This window comes from Vanacampus margaritifer, chromosome 8 (assembly GCF_051991255.1).
Source record: "Vanacampus margaritifer isolate UIUO_Vmar chromosome 8, RoL_Vmar_1.0, whole genome shotgun sequence".
In the NCBI taxonomy this organism is placed as follows: Eukaryota; Metazoa; Chordata; class Actinopteri; order Syngnathiformes; family Syngnathidae; genus Vanacampus; species Vanacampus margaritifer.
Window position 1 is genome coordinate 21,564,914 of NC_135439.1, and position 13,541 is coordinate 21,578,454.

At 37.4% G+C, this 13,541-nt stretch overlaps 1 protein-coding gene across 5 annotated transcripts in view; it reads right to left on the minus strand.

Annotated features, from left to right (window-relative positions):
• Positions 1 to 660: 660 nt before the first annotated feature.
• Positions 661 to 13,541, minus strand: part of celf4 (CUGBP, Elav-like family member 4) — a 129,086-nt gene continuing 116,205 nt past the window's right edge. For 3 of the 5 annotated variants that reach the window (XM_077572719.1, XM_077572718.1, XM_077572717.1), the window contains exons 12-14: positions 12,999 to 13,142; positions 10,060 to 10,254; positions 661 to 5,880 (exon numbers count right to left, since the gene is read on the minus strand). In XM_077572719.1, the coding sequence (XP_077428845.1) occupies positions 10,127 to 10,254; positions 12,999 to 13,142 (272 nt within the window). In that variant the 3' untranslated portion in view covers positions 661 to 5,880; positions 10,060 to 10,126. The remainder of the gene's footprint in view (positions 5,881 to 10,059; positions 10,255 to 12,998; positions 13,143 to 13,541) is intronic. The other 2 variants (XM_077572720.1, XM_077572721.1) reach the window with 1 other exon arrangement.

Below are 13,541 nucleotides of genomic sequence, written 5' to 3' on the forward strand. Positions count from 1 at the left end.
ATGCCGAGCTAAGATATCCTATTGGCCCTTGAATGCTCTGAGCCAATGGCAGGACAGCTTTTTCATGTTGAGAAAAAAAGCGACTTGGGTATCGATATGGTATCGGCATCCGCTGATATTGCAAAGCTTTGTATTGGAATTGGTATCGGGGGCCAAAAAAACGAACTAATTTTAATGCCCCACTGTATATTGATTTTGAATGTTCAATACCACTTCCCCCCCAGACTGATACAGATTAGTATGTACCCTTGATGCATAACCCCCCTCCAAAATAAAAAAAGAAAAGGACCGATAATTTTAAAGAATAACCTTTAAATCACAATATAGAATTTGCCCTTAAAATTTCACGAAATTAATGTCAGTTTTCTGTTCTTGTAATTTCTAGTTCCTGATTGGCCACAAGAGGGCAGCCGATACTGGTATCGACCACCATCACGAGTATTGATACCTTGAAAATGAGGCTGGTTATCAGCTCAATACTGACACTTGATATCAGTACTCGCTCATTCCTAATATTGATTAAGGCTGTAACAATCTTTAAATGAACTGTTGAATACTTGTGAATCGCACTCAATAGCTCCTTGAGCCAACAAACACATTCTGTTTTTCAACCAACTTTTGTATACTTTTTACCCAATAATCATGACGCCACACAGGACATTTTATTCTAGACTGTGCTTTATTATTGGCCTAAGCTGAAACGCATCATTCATTTTAAAATTACAAAAAAGGAGTCAAGGGAACAAGAAATTGGTGCAGTCTTTCTTGAGAGTCAGGGGCAGGAGCCTAAAGCGCATTGGCCTATCAGAAGCTAGTTCTTCAGGAACCTGGCAAAGCTTAATTATGCTTAACATTCATTTCCCCACCCTCCATATGTGCTGAAATTGGGAAGTACATCACCATAGTAACTTTGAAACCACATGATGCCTTTCCAGTCACTGTAGAGTTTAGTATAATAATAATTTTAAAAAAGCATTAATCACAGCACATAAATTGACAGTAAATCAGTTTTGTTTTGATGGGATAGTGCAGATTTCATTGACTTTTGCTCTTGGTAAAACACAGTTGAACAAGATCAGAGCTCCGCCAAAAATACAAAGCAAGATGCAGAAAATGGAAGGAGGGGAGTGAAGTTTTTTTTTTTTTTTTAAACCAAATGACCAAAATGGTATATCACTGATTTTGTTTGTTTGTTTATTAAGAATTTCACTCTTTACATTGCAGAAGCTCACTTTGACCCCAAGGCAAACGTCTGATTGTACAGTTAGGTAATGAGGGAGCACTAAAGTAGAATTAAAAATCAAATCAAACCCATGAGAAGAATCTTTCAATTAATTTGCGTTTTCAAAAGGAATCTATTATACTTATTTCTGATTCTCAATTTTTTTTACTCTGATAAGATGGAAACCAGGTTTGATATGCACATTACTATTATATACAATATACTGCATAAGTATAATAAGTAGTCTAAAATCATCATAGCTTTAAACCGACCAAGCTATCTTCCATAAGTTATAAACAAAAATGTACATAAGGCTTTGAAACACAGTAGCTGACTGCATCGCGTTCAAATTTTCATCAGAAACAGAATAATCAATCAGTTGTTTTTGAGACTTGTGAAGAGGTAATGTGACGATGATACAAAGTGGCACTTTTAAGCAAGACCCCTCAGTGGCGACAATAGAGCTCAGATCTTGAGTCAAACAGCACAAACAAACAGAAGTAAATCAATACAACACAAATATTCAAATCTGTCTTTGACATCACTTGGTCAATAGGAGCCATTTTGTCCATCTTCTAAGAAGTGCTGAAGGCATGATCCTGAAGACAGGAACAATGATCATCTGCGGACCACAACAGTGGCCCATGCGTGTCATATAAAAACTATTTGGTCACATACCAACTCATAGAAAAATAATGCCATGAAAGCATGCATATCATCTCAGACATGACTTGTAAATAAATACAGAAATGAATAGAACCTATTAAAGTATTTCTGTTATAAAATAGGTCAACGTGTGTCTAAGCTCTAACTGAGATCAATGCTCTCCCTGACTGTTTTCTGGATAAATGCCTTGGTCAGGTCCTACATTTCGCACTGTATCCTAGCAACTTTTTTTTGTTTTTGTACCTGGTTTTAATGAGCATTACCATGTTTTCATTCATATATTTTTTTTTCCGAGTATTTAAAGTACTTTATCCAGTCCTTGTAGATAGAAGTAAAAGTCCTATAAAATATGCAAACCTATGTACAGAGGAGAACAGAGCAAAAAAAGAAACAATTTACAGTATATTCATCGGTTTATGTTTACATATCTATATATATATATTTATATTCAGACTTCTGCTCTGTCTGGCGTCGTTTTAAACAGTTACTTTTTTTTCCTGGTGTAAACTTGTAGCTTACAGTTGCGGGCGAATGAAGATGATGTGCTTGGCACTCTTCCACCTGTGGCTCACGCCAACACCCTTTTTTCTTTCTTGTTTTTGCATTGCAGTCAAAGCGGGCTCACCACACATTCAGTTGATTGAGTTGAAGCTGTTAGTGTTGCCATGCTCGCGCATCCAAGTCGTGCACAGGCATCCTCGGAAGTCATACGGAATATTTTTGCCTCACTGGTTTTGGCAGGTGAAACTTCAGTTATTCAATCATAGAATTTCTTGTGATGTGGAATAATGAAGCGTTTATAGGAAAACTAGTAACAACACCGGACAGGAAGCATCGTCTTCCAGTGCCACATAGCCTTATAAAAATTCACATGTATAAATATTCATTGAGTAATCTTCAGCAGCTGCATGGCCAATAACTCTGGTGACCTTTTGTACGTACTGTATATTTTGCCATTACCTTTAATTGTATTCCAAAGTAATACGAAAACTACTTTAGTGGTGCAGTCACTATGATGGATAAACGTTTTTTGTTTTTGTTTTGCACCACACACTTATTGCTACACTTTACCATTCTTATTTATTTATTTATTTATTTTTATTGAATTACTTGAGGACTTGGACCATAAGGCGGCATTTTCCCAAACAGGGGTCTCCAACCTTTTTCACTTTGTGAGCTGCTTCCCAAGTAAAATAAAAAAATAGGGCTTGACTGATTAAATCAATGGAGGATGTTAGGCGATTATTTTTACCTTTATGCGAAAATGCAGCAGTTGTACACAAGTGACACTGGCCTCATTATTTATCAAACATAAATCATAACTTTAACCGTGTATTCCTAAATACTGAATTTACAATGACATTTTTGATTAGATCATTTTTATGGGCTCTAAGAATTGTCATTTTTACGGAAGAGGATTAGGTGAGTCAGAATTCTGACTTTAGAGTGAGAATTAAAGTGAGAATTAAAGTGAGTTTTTAAGTGACAATTGTTACTTTAAATTCAGAATTCTGACTTTATTCTCAGAATTGTGACTTTAAAGCCAGAATTCTGACTTTAATCTCAAAACTCTGACTTTATTAGTGCTACTATTATTCTCACTTTAAAGTGAGAATTCTGAGATTAAAGTGAGAATTCTATTCTGAGATTAAAGTGAGAATTCTGACTTTAAAGTCACAATTCTGAGAATAAATTCAGAATCCTGCCAACCTTTTTTTTTTCTCTTCACTGACACTAATTCTCTTCTGTACATCTTGGTAAACCCTAGCAGAATGGATGTGAATTGATTGAATGGTCCAAATATTGTTTGAGACCAATCTGTTGGAGACCCCTGCTCTAAAAGATATGCTTCATGCCCAGAGATGTCACTGGTGAACTACTGCAAGCCAATTATTGCCTACAAACTTACATTAAGCCTAATTTTGAGTTTGTCACAGTCGCCTTTCCTGCAGCTTTGATAGTTTAGTAGGTAGCTGTGCTCTCGGGTTTGATAATGCCCACTTTTATCGGAAGCATAACGTGTGAGTATACGTATATTTGAAAAGCTCAAAGACATGGATGGATTAAGTGTGGACATGCATTGAACTTTCACTACACAGAGAACTGATATGGATCCGGTTGTAGTTTTGACATCATAATAGTGCGCTGGCTGCTTGCAGAGGTTTGTGTGTGTGTGTGTGTGTGTGTGTGTGTGAGAGATTTTTTAAAAATGTATTATTATTTGAATTTTAGCAAGAGCACAGTGTTGGATGGCAGACTGCAGGTGACAAGGCACACCTTGACATGGTGACAGCCCATTCGCTACATGCACTTTTTACCGAATGCGGGAGAGAGCAAGGGTTGTGAGACGTATTCATTTTGGTTCAAGTTTCAAAGACAAGTGTTTGTGTGTGTGCGTGTGCGTGTGCGTGTGTGCGCGTGCAAAGCATAAAAGATATGTTTGGAATAGAGTCGAAGATAATTGTCCTTTTCCTCTAAAATACTTGAGCCTGATTTTTCTTGAAGCCTGCTACTGAGATGTGGCTTTTTGCATTTTCAGACAATATGTACAGTGTCGTGTGCATTGACACACATGTATCCGTTAGCAGTGCCGTATACTGCCTGTCAGCATATCAGAAAAAGGAATGCCTGCAGTTTTTGGGAGCTGCCATATTTGCGAATCATCCCAAGCAGAGCAAAGTTTCAAACTCCAGCTATACCCCCCCACCCACACACACACTCCCCAAAATAAATAAAAATTACAGCTCAACATAGTCAGTAGCTGTTCTATATACAGACACACATATATCAAATATGTGCATATAAGTACATATGTATTTGTTTGCGATTAATATCAGTTTATCCATATATGCCGTATATATGAATACATTTTCTTGAATGCTCGATATACGTATACTGTGTATGTACTGCAAATATAAACAAGTTCATATAGATAATGATGTTACTCTATCAATGAGGTTAGGATGTTAAGTTAAAAAAGATAAGGCTGTGATGCGGAGCAGCCCCTCCCATGCACTCTCCGTCCCTCCCAAGACAAATCAAGAAGAACAAAAAAATAAAATAACATTTTGGAGTGATTGTAAACTAACAAAGTGAGAGACCCCTTTTGGTCGTCTGAAATAGTTTTGCCTGTATTCCAAAAGCATATTGGCAATATATACTGTATGTATATACACACGTTGTATGTATATACTGTATATTGGAAATGTACACTTTTTTTTTTTTAGTACAACTCTTGAGCCAGTTGGCTGAAAGAGATGCAGTGGTCCAAGTATATTAGCGCTACAAGTCCTCAGCAATAAAAACGTTTGGTCTTTTGGTCCCTAAAACAACTAAGGAATGACAGGTAAGACTCCCTGGAGACCGTTGCTATGGTTCTCCTTGGCAATGGTATCCCCTGGAAACGGACAGGCACTCCGAAGCTAAAGACACGTCATCCCAAATCCAAGCCAATTTTTGTCCTGACAATATCATACTTACAGTCTCTTTTCCGGAATTTGTTCCTTTGTGTGTCAAACTCAAACCAGACCAAAAATATCTCCTTCAGCAATCCGCTATTCAGTTTTTAAAAAGTTTATATTGTTCTTGTTGGACTTTGACAGCCGTTGTTCCCTTTAAGAGTTCATCGGGGTTGGTCACTGAAAGTGTTTTATGTCTTTTACTTCTTTCCCGCCATTGTTCAAGTAAAAGTCACTGTGGTCCAAAAAAGGTAGCTGTCATTCAAGCAGGGTTCTGAGTGGAAGGATGTGTTTGTTTGTGTGTCTGTGTGTATGCTGTTGTGTGCAGAAGAAAAGGTCCAGGGGCAAACCGAGGTGGTACAAATTCTCACTGAGTTCCAAAGTTTTTCGTACATCCAAAAGGAATTTTCCATGATTCTGACTCTCGCTGCCTCGATGTCCTCTCCTTGTGAAGCAGCCTCAGTGTTCCACATGTTGAGTTTGCATTCTACAGCGGGTAGCAAATAATCAACATATAATTCAGCTCTACAAAACCTGGAAAACACAATAGACAGAACATTTTACATCAATAAAGTTTGTTGAGCTTCGCCCTAATATAATAATGATCTATTATAAATATGACCCTGCCTTGTGAATAACTTGTGCTAAAAGATGTAGTCTGGTTTTAATTCTTATCTTAATACTGTGTCACACAGTATTGATAATTTTCAAGAATAAAAGGAACTATAGATGTTCTATGTTACTTTTTTCCAGACCTATCCCAGTACGAGTTCTCAACTCTTAAGTAGTCACTGATACCAATACCAAATAAAAGTACCTAAGGCTGTGCACGAATTTATGGAGCCCCTCTGGTGCCAGGGTATGATTTTTTTGGTATTTTTTTTGTGCTAATATGTACCCACAGTTTACTAATCTGTTCCCACAGTTTACAAATCTGTACCCATAGTTTAGTAATCTGTACCCATAGTTTACTAATCTGTTCCCACAGTTTAGTAATCTGTTCCTACAGTTTAGTAATCTGTTCCCACAATTTAGTAATCTGTTCCCACAGTTTACTAATCTGTACCCACAGTTTAGCATGTCAATAACAAACAAAGAAGAACACTCGAATATATAGATACAAGTTTGATTTATTTGAAAACTGGAGTAGTGTTGAGTGTGAAACAGGTGAGAAACTCCATTCCATTTTGATTGTGTGGAAATGAGAGCAGGTAAAAATAGGTGTTGTTTAAGACTCTAGGCAACGAGAAAACCAGCATCTTCACCAACGCAAAACAGTGAAAACAATGCCATCTTCAGGCCAGAAAATGCAATTGCAGTTTAGGTTTTGATAATATAGGCTGATAGACTGGAGCGCAACGGTAGAGCCAACTGCAGTGTCGCTGCTCATTTAAGTAAACCATCATTTGTAGAATATATAACTAACCCTCACATCAAGTTTACCATTTTCTCCCATCAGACAAAGCGCTTGTGGAAGCTAAACTGAATACTGTGTATAGGTTTGCCGATATTGGAGGATCTATGGTGAGAGCCTGAGTGCTTCACGGCTCATAATTTTCCCTTTCGAGTCAGGATGCGTCACTGCATATCGTCAGAGAGGTGGGGATTGCACATGGGCGGAGGTGACATATGCTGCGTAACCCCTTTGTAGTTAGTGTGTGTGTGTGTGTGTGTGTGTGTGTGTGTGTGTGTATCTGTGTGTGTTGGCCTTTCTGTAACAAACGAAAGTGAATTTATAAAGGTGGGCGCTGGCTGCCTCTCATACCTTCTTATCTTAGATGAACTATCTTAGCATTAGCGAGCGTACTAGATTAGTATTAGCGAGCATAGCATTAGCGACGACAAAGCTACTAGCGTAGCATTATCGAAAATAGCATTAACAAGGGCGATGCTACTAGCATAGCATTAGCGAGTTTAGCAAATGCGAGGATATAGCTACATGATGTGTAGCATTAGCGAGCTTAGCATTAGCAAAAACAAAGCTAAAGCAAAACAACATTCTTGGTTCTCCCATTGGCAAAGGTACACAGTGTGATGTGCTCGTGCTTAAAATAAGTTACTTCTTTCCTGCCGTTCAAGTAAAAGTCACTGTGGTCCAAAAAATATGAACATCCTTCAAGTACCTTACCATTCCAAAAAACTGTGAACCCTTAACAAGCATTATATTCCTATTTCATAAATAATTGTTTTTGCTTTAGTTTTGAAGTCCCCAAAAAACAATGCATTTGACCATTTGGACATAGTCATAGTAAAACTGAGAATGACAAAAACCTTAATGTGTTGAAATGTCAACTTCATTATAAACTGTTTGAGCCGTGGAATATTTTTGTGTATGGGAAGGAATGGTGACACATTCATTTGAATTTGCCATATTTTTCCTGCAGTGCTTTGCCTCGGGACACGGTCTTTATATGGATCAGTTAGTTTGTGAGTGGGTGATAAGTTGCCCTTGAATTAAGTCATCAGCAGTGAATGAACCACGACACAGTCTGAACTCTCCATCATGCAGATGAAGGGAGGAGACAAAGAGGAACGGCACAATTACTCGCCTTCCAAGTAATAAGTGCCTCTTTCTTTGGAGGCAATTCTTTCTCTACAACATGCTGAATGAATCATTTACCTACTATCTGTTACCTACAGTGGAACACACTAGGTCACTCTTTGTAATATTGTTGCACCAAATGTCAAAAAGCATTGTTTGCTAACATAAAAATGACATAGCCAGTAATGGCCAATCATGGCTCACTTGTTTTCCGGGTTTGGTCAGTAAACTAAGCCATGATTGGTCGTTACCTACTTCCTCAGCACAGATGATGTCATCTTCAGTCAACAGCAAGTGGAAAAAAATGTTTTTAAAGGTATTAATTGAAAATATTGAAGTTATCATATTAATCATAAACAAAATATTAACTTTTTACTGCTGAAAATGGCTCAATGAGTCAAGTATCCCATCAAGCTTACTGGCATGTGGTACACTAGTGAGATGTGAGGTTATTCAGGTGACCTCATTCACTGTTCATTAGAGCTTGGACTCGCACCCAAAAAGCACTTTGGCTATTAGTTTACTTTCTATTCAGCGAGTCCCAAATGAACTAGAATTGGTTACTAATTGAATTGTGCTTTTTCCAAAAAGCGCGTCATAGTCCAAAAAATGAAAAAGCCAAGTGGATCATATTGGTAGATGCAGTGCAATTACTGTATATAGTACTTTATATACACCGTATGTTGTCCAAAGCTCTTTACCAAGCCTTATATTCCTTTTTTTGAAAAAAAATTCCCACTTTTTTTTTTTCAATCAACTGCTAGCTAGTGCTAATCTAACTTTGGTGTTTTCGTATTTCGTGTCGCTTGCTAGGACAGTATGAGAGGCCGAAAGTGAGTAAACAAAAGTGTGAGAGAGGACGTTGGAGGGTGGAGGAGAGGGAAGGGAGAAATGACACTGTAAACTACGCACTGGCTGACGTTATGGTTTTTATGTGACCCGTTAAGACTCAAATCCGAAAATTTGGATTCGGCATTCGTTTTTAATGGCCAATTTGCTTCTCTAATTGAGTCACCACTGCCTACTGTTCATAAAGTCATTGGTGGTAATGCTTTTGTTTTTCTTCTGTTTTTATTATTATTATTATTATTATTATTAATATTATTATTATTATGTACACACTTAGCAACTAACATTTTTAATTTACAGTACAGTTCATAATGTATGTGGATGAAAAATTGCAATACAAGTAGTAAGATTATTTGACTATAAAGTATTTGCTCTTTCGACATTGTTGCCTTCAGGTAGTGTAGTCAAGACGACACCAACCAAGACATTATTGAGACTTGAGCGTATTGAGACCGAGACAAGACCAAGACCGTATATATCAGAGAAAAAAACTGAACAGAACGACCAGTATCTTTTTTGTCCATTACGTTGGCATCAAAAAAGAACTCAAACAAAAACAACATTCAACAAAGACAAATTATTTTGGAAAAAAAACAATGAAACAAATCTCAAATGTAATAACATTTCTTGTTTCACTTCTGATCACATTAGTACTAGCCTGGTCTTGACTGGGCTTCATCAAAAATCCAGAGTCTATCCTGTCCGAGACCAAGTCAAGACATGCCTTTGATTCCGAGATGAAAAAAAAAGTGGTCTCGAAAACTATAACACTAAATTCAGGATATTTGCACTGTTACACAGTCATGATGGTGGAACCATAAAAGGACCAAAAAGCACAAAACATGTAAAACATGACTTGGTAAGTGCAAGAATTAAAATATTAGGAGGAACTGATTAGTGTAGTTCAACTTCTGATTGAAAGAAAGGACGTGTCTCGATATTTTTGTCCACATAGTGTACGATGCGTGCTTCTTTTTCACGTACGGATACAGCTGCCAGATGTAGCTTATCAGGGGACTACTGTAGCTTACACAGTCATCAGTCCAAACGACGATGCTGAAATTAACATTTAAAAACGGCTGCTTGAACTCTCAGTGATGCTACATCACTGTTCTTTACAAGCAATTTGCAGATGATCCGCTTTTTATTAGGCATCTGCAAATGTTTTATGACATTTCGAAAAGGTTAGTGAAACCACATCAGGCACATTCATAAACGGCTTTGCCATTTCAGCATCCGTCAATACGATGTGGGTCAGCGTGTGTATGCAACGGCTCGGTTAATCACCCATCAGACTAGCAAATGTGAGCTCAAGGTCTGACCTGTCTTCCCCTGTGTGCGACAGCTACCCCGGCCACCATGGATGGCAGCGGCTGGCTGGGGCCGGGGCTAGTAGGGGCGGTTTGCATCCTTTGGCCTCTTCAGCTGCACCTTGAGTCTTTTCATGCCGATCTGGAAGCCGTTCATTGACTGGATGGCAGCTTGGGCACTGCCTGGGTTATCGAAGCTTACAAAGCCTGGTGAGAGGGTAAATACAGAGAGGAGCACAGGTTAGTGTCCAGTTAAAAGAGGAATGCTTACAAAAGTGAGTACGAGATTCATTGATGAAGCACTTTAACACATTCACTCCCAGCCATTTTCATTGAAGAAACCCCCTTCGCTCCCAGCTGTTTTACTGGTTTTGACTGATTTTGCAAGGCCCACAGAATATTGTGTTCTATTGTTATAAAAACATGGAACCTACCAAAAGAAAGATTAGAGTCTCTTCTTTCATCAGAAAAAATATATATTTCTACCAGTTTTCGTTTTGCAGCAATTAGCATTAGAATAAAGGTAAGTTTCATCATTATTCACAAATCTGTTTAAAACAGTGGGGAACATATCTCTTTGCAACATGGCCCTTGTTGAGCTCTTATACTCTGCTGCCACCTGATGGCCGTTTTTCTAATAACTACCATTGCTGCAAGCATTTTCTTCAGTTCAGAGGCTGCATCAAAGCCTTCTGCACGCTTGAGCATAAAATAAACAAAACGTTTTTGGGACACTGGTAATATTTAAAATACAACGTATTTATACGTTTTTGGGAGCAAATGAGTTAATTGAATAGTAGCTGTAGGAAGACATCTTTAAATGTTACAAATCAACACAAGTTTCCCATAATGCTACAAGGAGTAAAATATATTACAATCATATTTGAACAACAACAACAAAAACAACAACAGGATCACAAAAATAAGAGTAGCATGCAACCAAAATCACAATATGAAATGATGGCGTTAACAATAAAACCAAAAATATTGACTCAGTTGTGCTGTAGTTCAATGTAATTGTTTTTGGCTTCCACATCTCAAATTCAAGCTGCATGTTCATATTTGCAGTCCGCACACTGGACACTTCATTAGGTACACCCATACAATCTTAATGAGAACCAGTCCAAGAGCTTTATCAAACATTTTTCCTTTGAAAAGGCAATAATGCTCTAGTATTTTTATTAGGGGTGTCAGGCGATTAACATTTTTGATAGCAATTAATCGCATGATTTCAATAGTAAACTCGCGCTTAATCGCAAATTTGATATCTGTTCTAAATGTACGATATGTACAATAAAATATTTTTTTCTTAGTTTTCATACTCTTACTAACATAAAAATTGGGAAAAAATGCTAAACTAATAGAAGATACCCAATAATCATGACGCCACACAGGACATTTTATTCTAGACTGTGCTTTATTATTGGCCTAAGGTGAAACGCATCATTCATTTTAAAATTACAAAAAAGGAGTCAAGGGAACAAGAAATTGGTGCAGTCTTTCTTGAGAGTCAGGGGCAGGAGCCTAAAGCGCATTGGCCTATCAGAAGCTAGTTCTTCAGGAACCTGGCAAAGCTTAATTATGCTTAACATTCATTTCCCCACCCTCCATATGTGCTGAAATTGGGAAGTACATCACCATAGTAACTTTGAAACCACATGATGCCTTTCCAGTCACTGTAGAGTTTAGTATAATAATAATTTTAAAAAAGCATTAATCACAGCACATAAATTGACAGTAAATCAGTTTTGTTTTGATGGGATAGTGCAGATTTCATTGACTTTTGCTCTTGGTAAAACACAGTTGAACAAGTTCAGAGCTCCGCCAAAAATACAAAGCAAGATGCAGAAAATGGAAGGAGGGGAGTGAAGTTTTTTTTTTTTTTTTTTAAACCAAATGACCAAAATGGTATATCACTGATTTTGTTTGTTTGTTTATTAAGAATTACTAACATAAAAATTGGGAAAAAATGCTAAACTAATAGAAATATGGCTGCATCTTTGAGTCATTGATACAGTAATTTCATAATAATTCATAACACTGAGTTAAAACTTAAAACATGTACTGTAAAAAACAAGTGCGATATTGATTTGTGTTGAGGTAATTTTTCTGCCACTAGATGGCATAATTGCATCTGTAAGACGTTGGTGACAGCTCAGGGCATTTCTTTTTCCATATTAAGAGCTATCTAATCTTTAACCGGAAGTAATTAGTGAAATTCTGCACATTTTTAAAATTGTAAAATACAACTTGACCCCAGTCTCCACAAATATATGCATTATTATTACATTTATTCATTACTGCTAAATTTTGACGTGGACATGTCTGCTGCTTTGCGACTGGAATTCCCCCAGTACAGGCTTTCCATTAACCGCACATTAAAAAAATGACTGGCGTTATAGGAACCTTAAATAACCTAAAAATTAACACACTAACTTTGAGACCCCTAATTTTGTATCATATCAAGTAACTAAATATTAGAAACTCAGCTTGATGCAGTGTTGTTCTTCACCACTGCAAACCACAACAATAAAAAATAAACATGAAAAATGACTACTTGTAAAAACTGAACATTATTCTCTTTGTCAAGGCAGAATGTTTGACAACATTTTTGTACTGGATGTCATAGAGTGTACCGAACGAGGATGTATGCTCATTAGGCACTGATGTGTTCATTCAAAGGTTACTTTAAGATAGAAGTCGAAAGTTGCATTTGCCGTCCTTCACAAAGCAAGCCAGAATTTAATAATTCAATTTCAAATGTCAAGTCATCAAATCAATCACAATTTAGTTGTTGCACAACTCTACATAAATCTCTCTTTTTTCATTTGGTTCGAAACAGGGAGGTGCTGGGAGGTTAGCAAGGGGCTGCAGTAAAGAAGGTGATTAGTAAAAAAGAATAATCAGAATAAATAATCAATAATCTTCTGGTTCTGTTAATTTTTACCCACCAAAGCATTTACTTTGGTTTGTCGCTCGATCCACAAACACTTTGGAGGAGATGACATTACCGAATGGCAGGAACATCTGCATCAGTTCGCCATCCCCAAACTCCTGAGGGAGGTGGTAGATGAAGAGGTTGCAACCTTCTGGACCTGTGCATGGGACAAAGAGACAGACAGAGAAACGTCGGGAGACGCAAACAGTGAGAGAGGGCGGCAAAACAGGTCATGAGAATGATATACTGTACTGGACGCTTCCTTAGGTAGGGAGACCAGGGCTAGTTGTATCACTTTTTTATACTTTTATATATTTGTTGGAATCATCCTATATAAACAAAATGTATACCAGATGAAAGACCAAAGTTTTAGGCATATTTTTTGTATTCATGTCATTTTCATACCTTGCGTCAGTGCAGCGTTATAAGCCATCAAATAGAGGGGTGTGAACATGTGACATGTTGTCCCACTAATGAGTAAGTTGTCACACTATATGGAGTAAGATGTCACACTGGACAAAATGATCCTTATTCTCCTGTTTTTTATTTTGTTTTG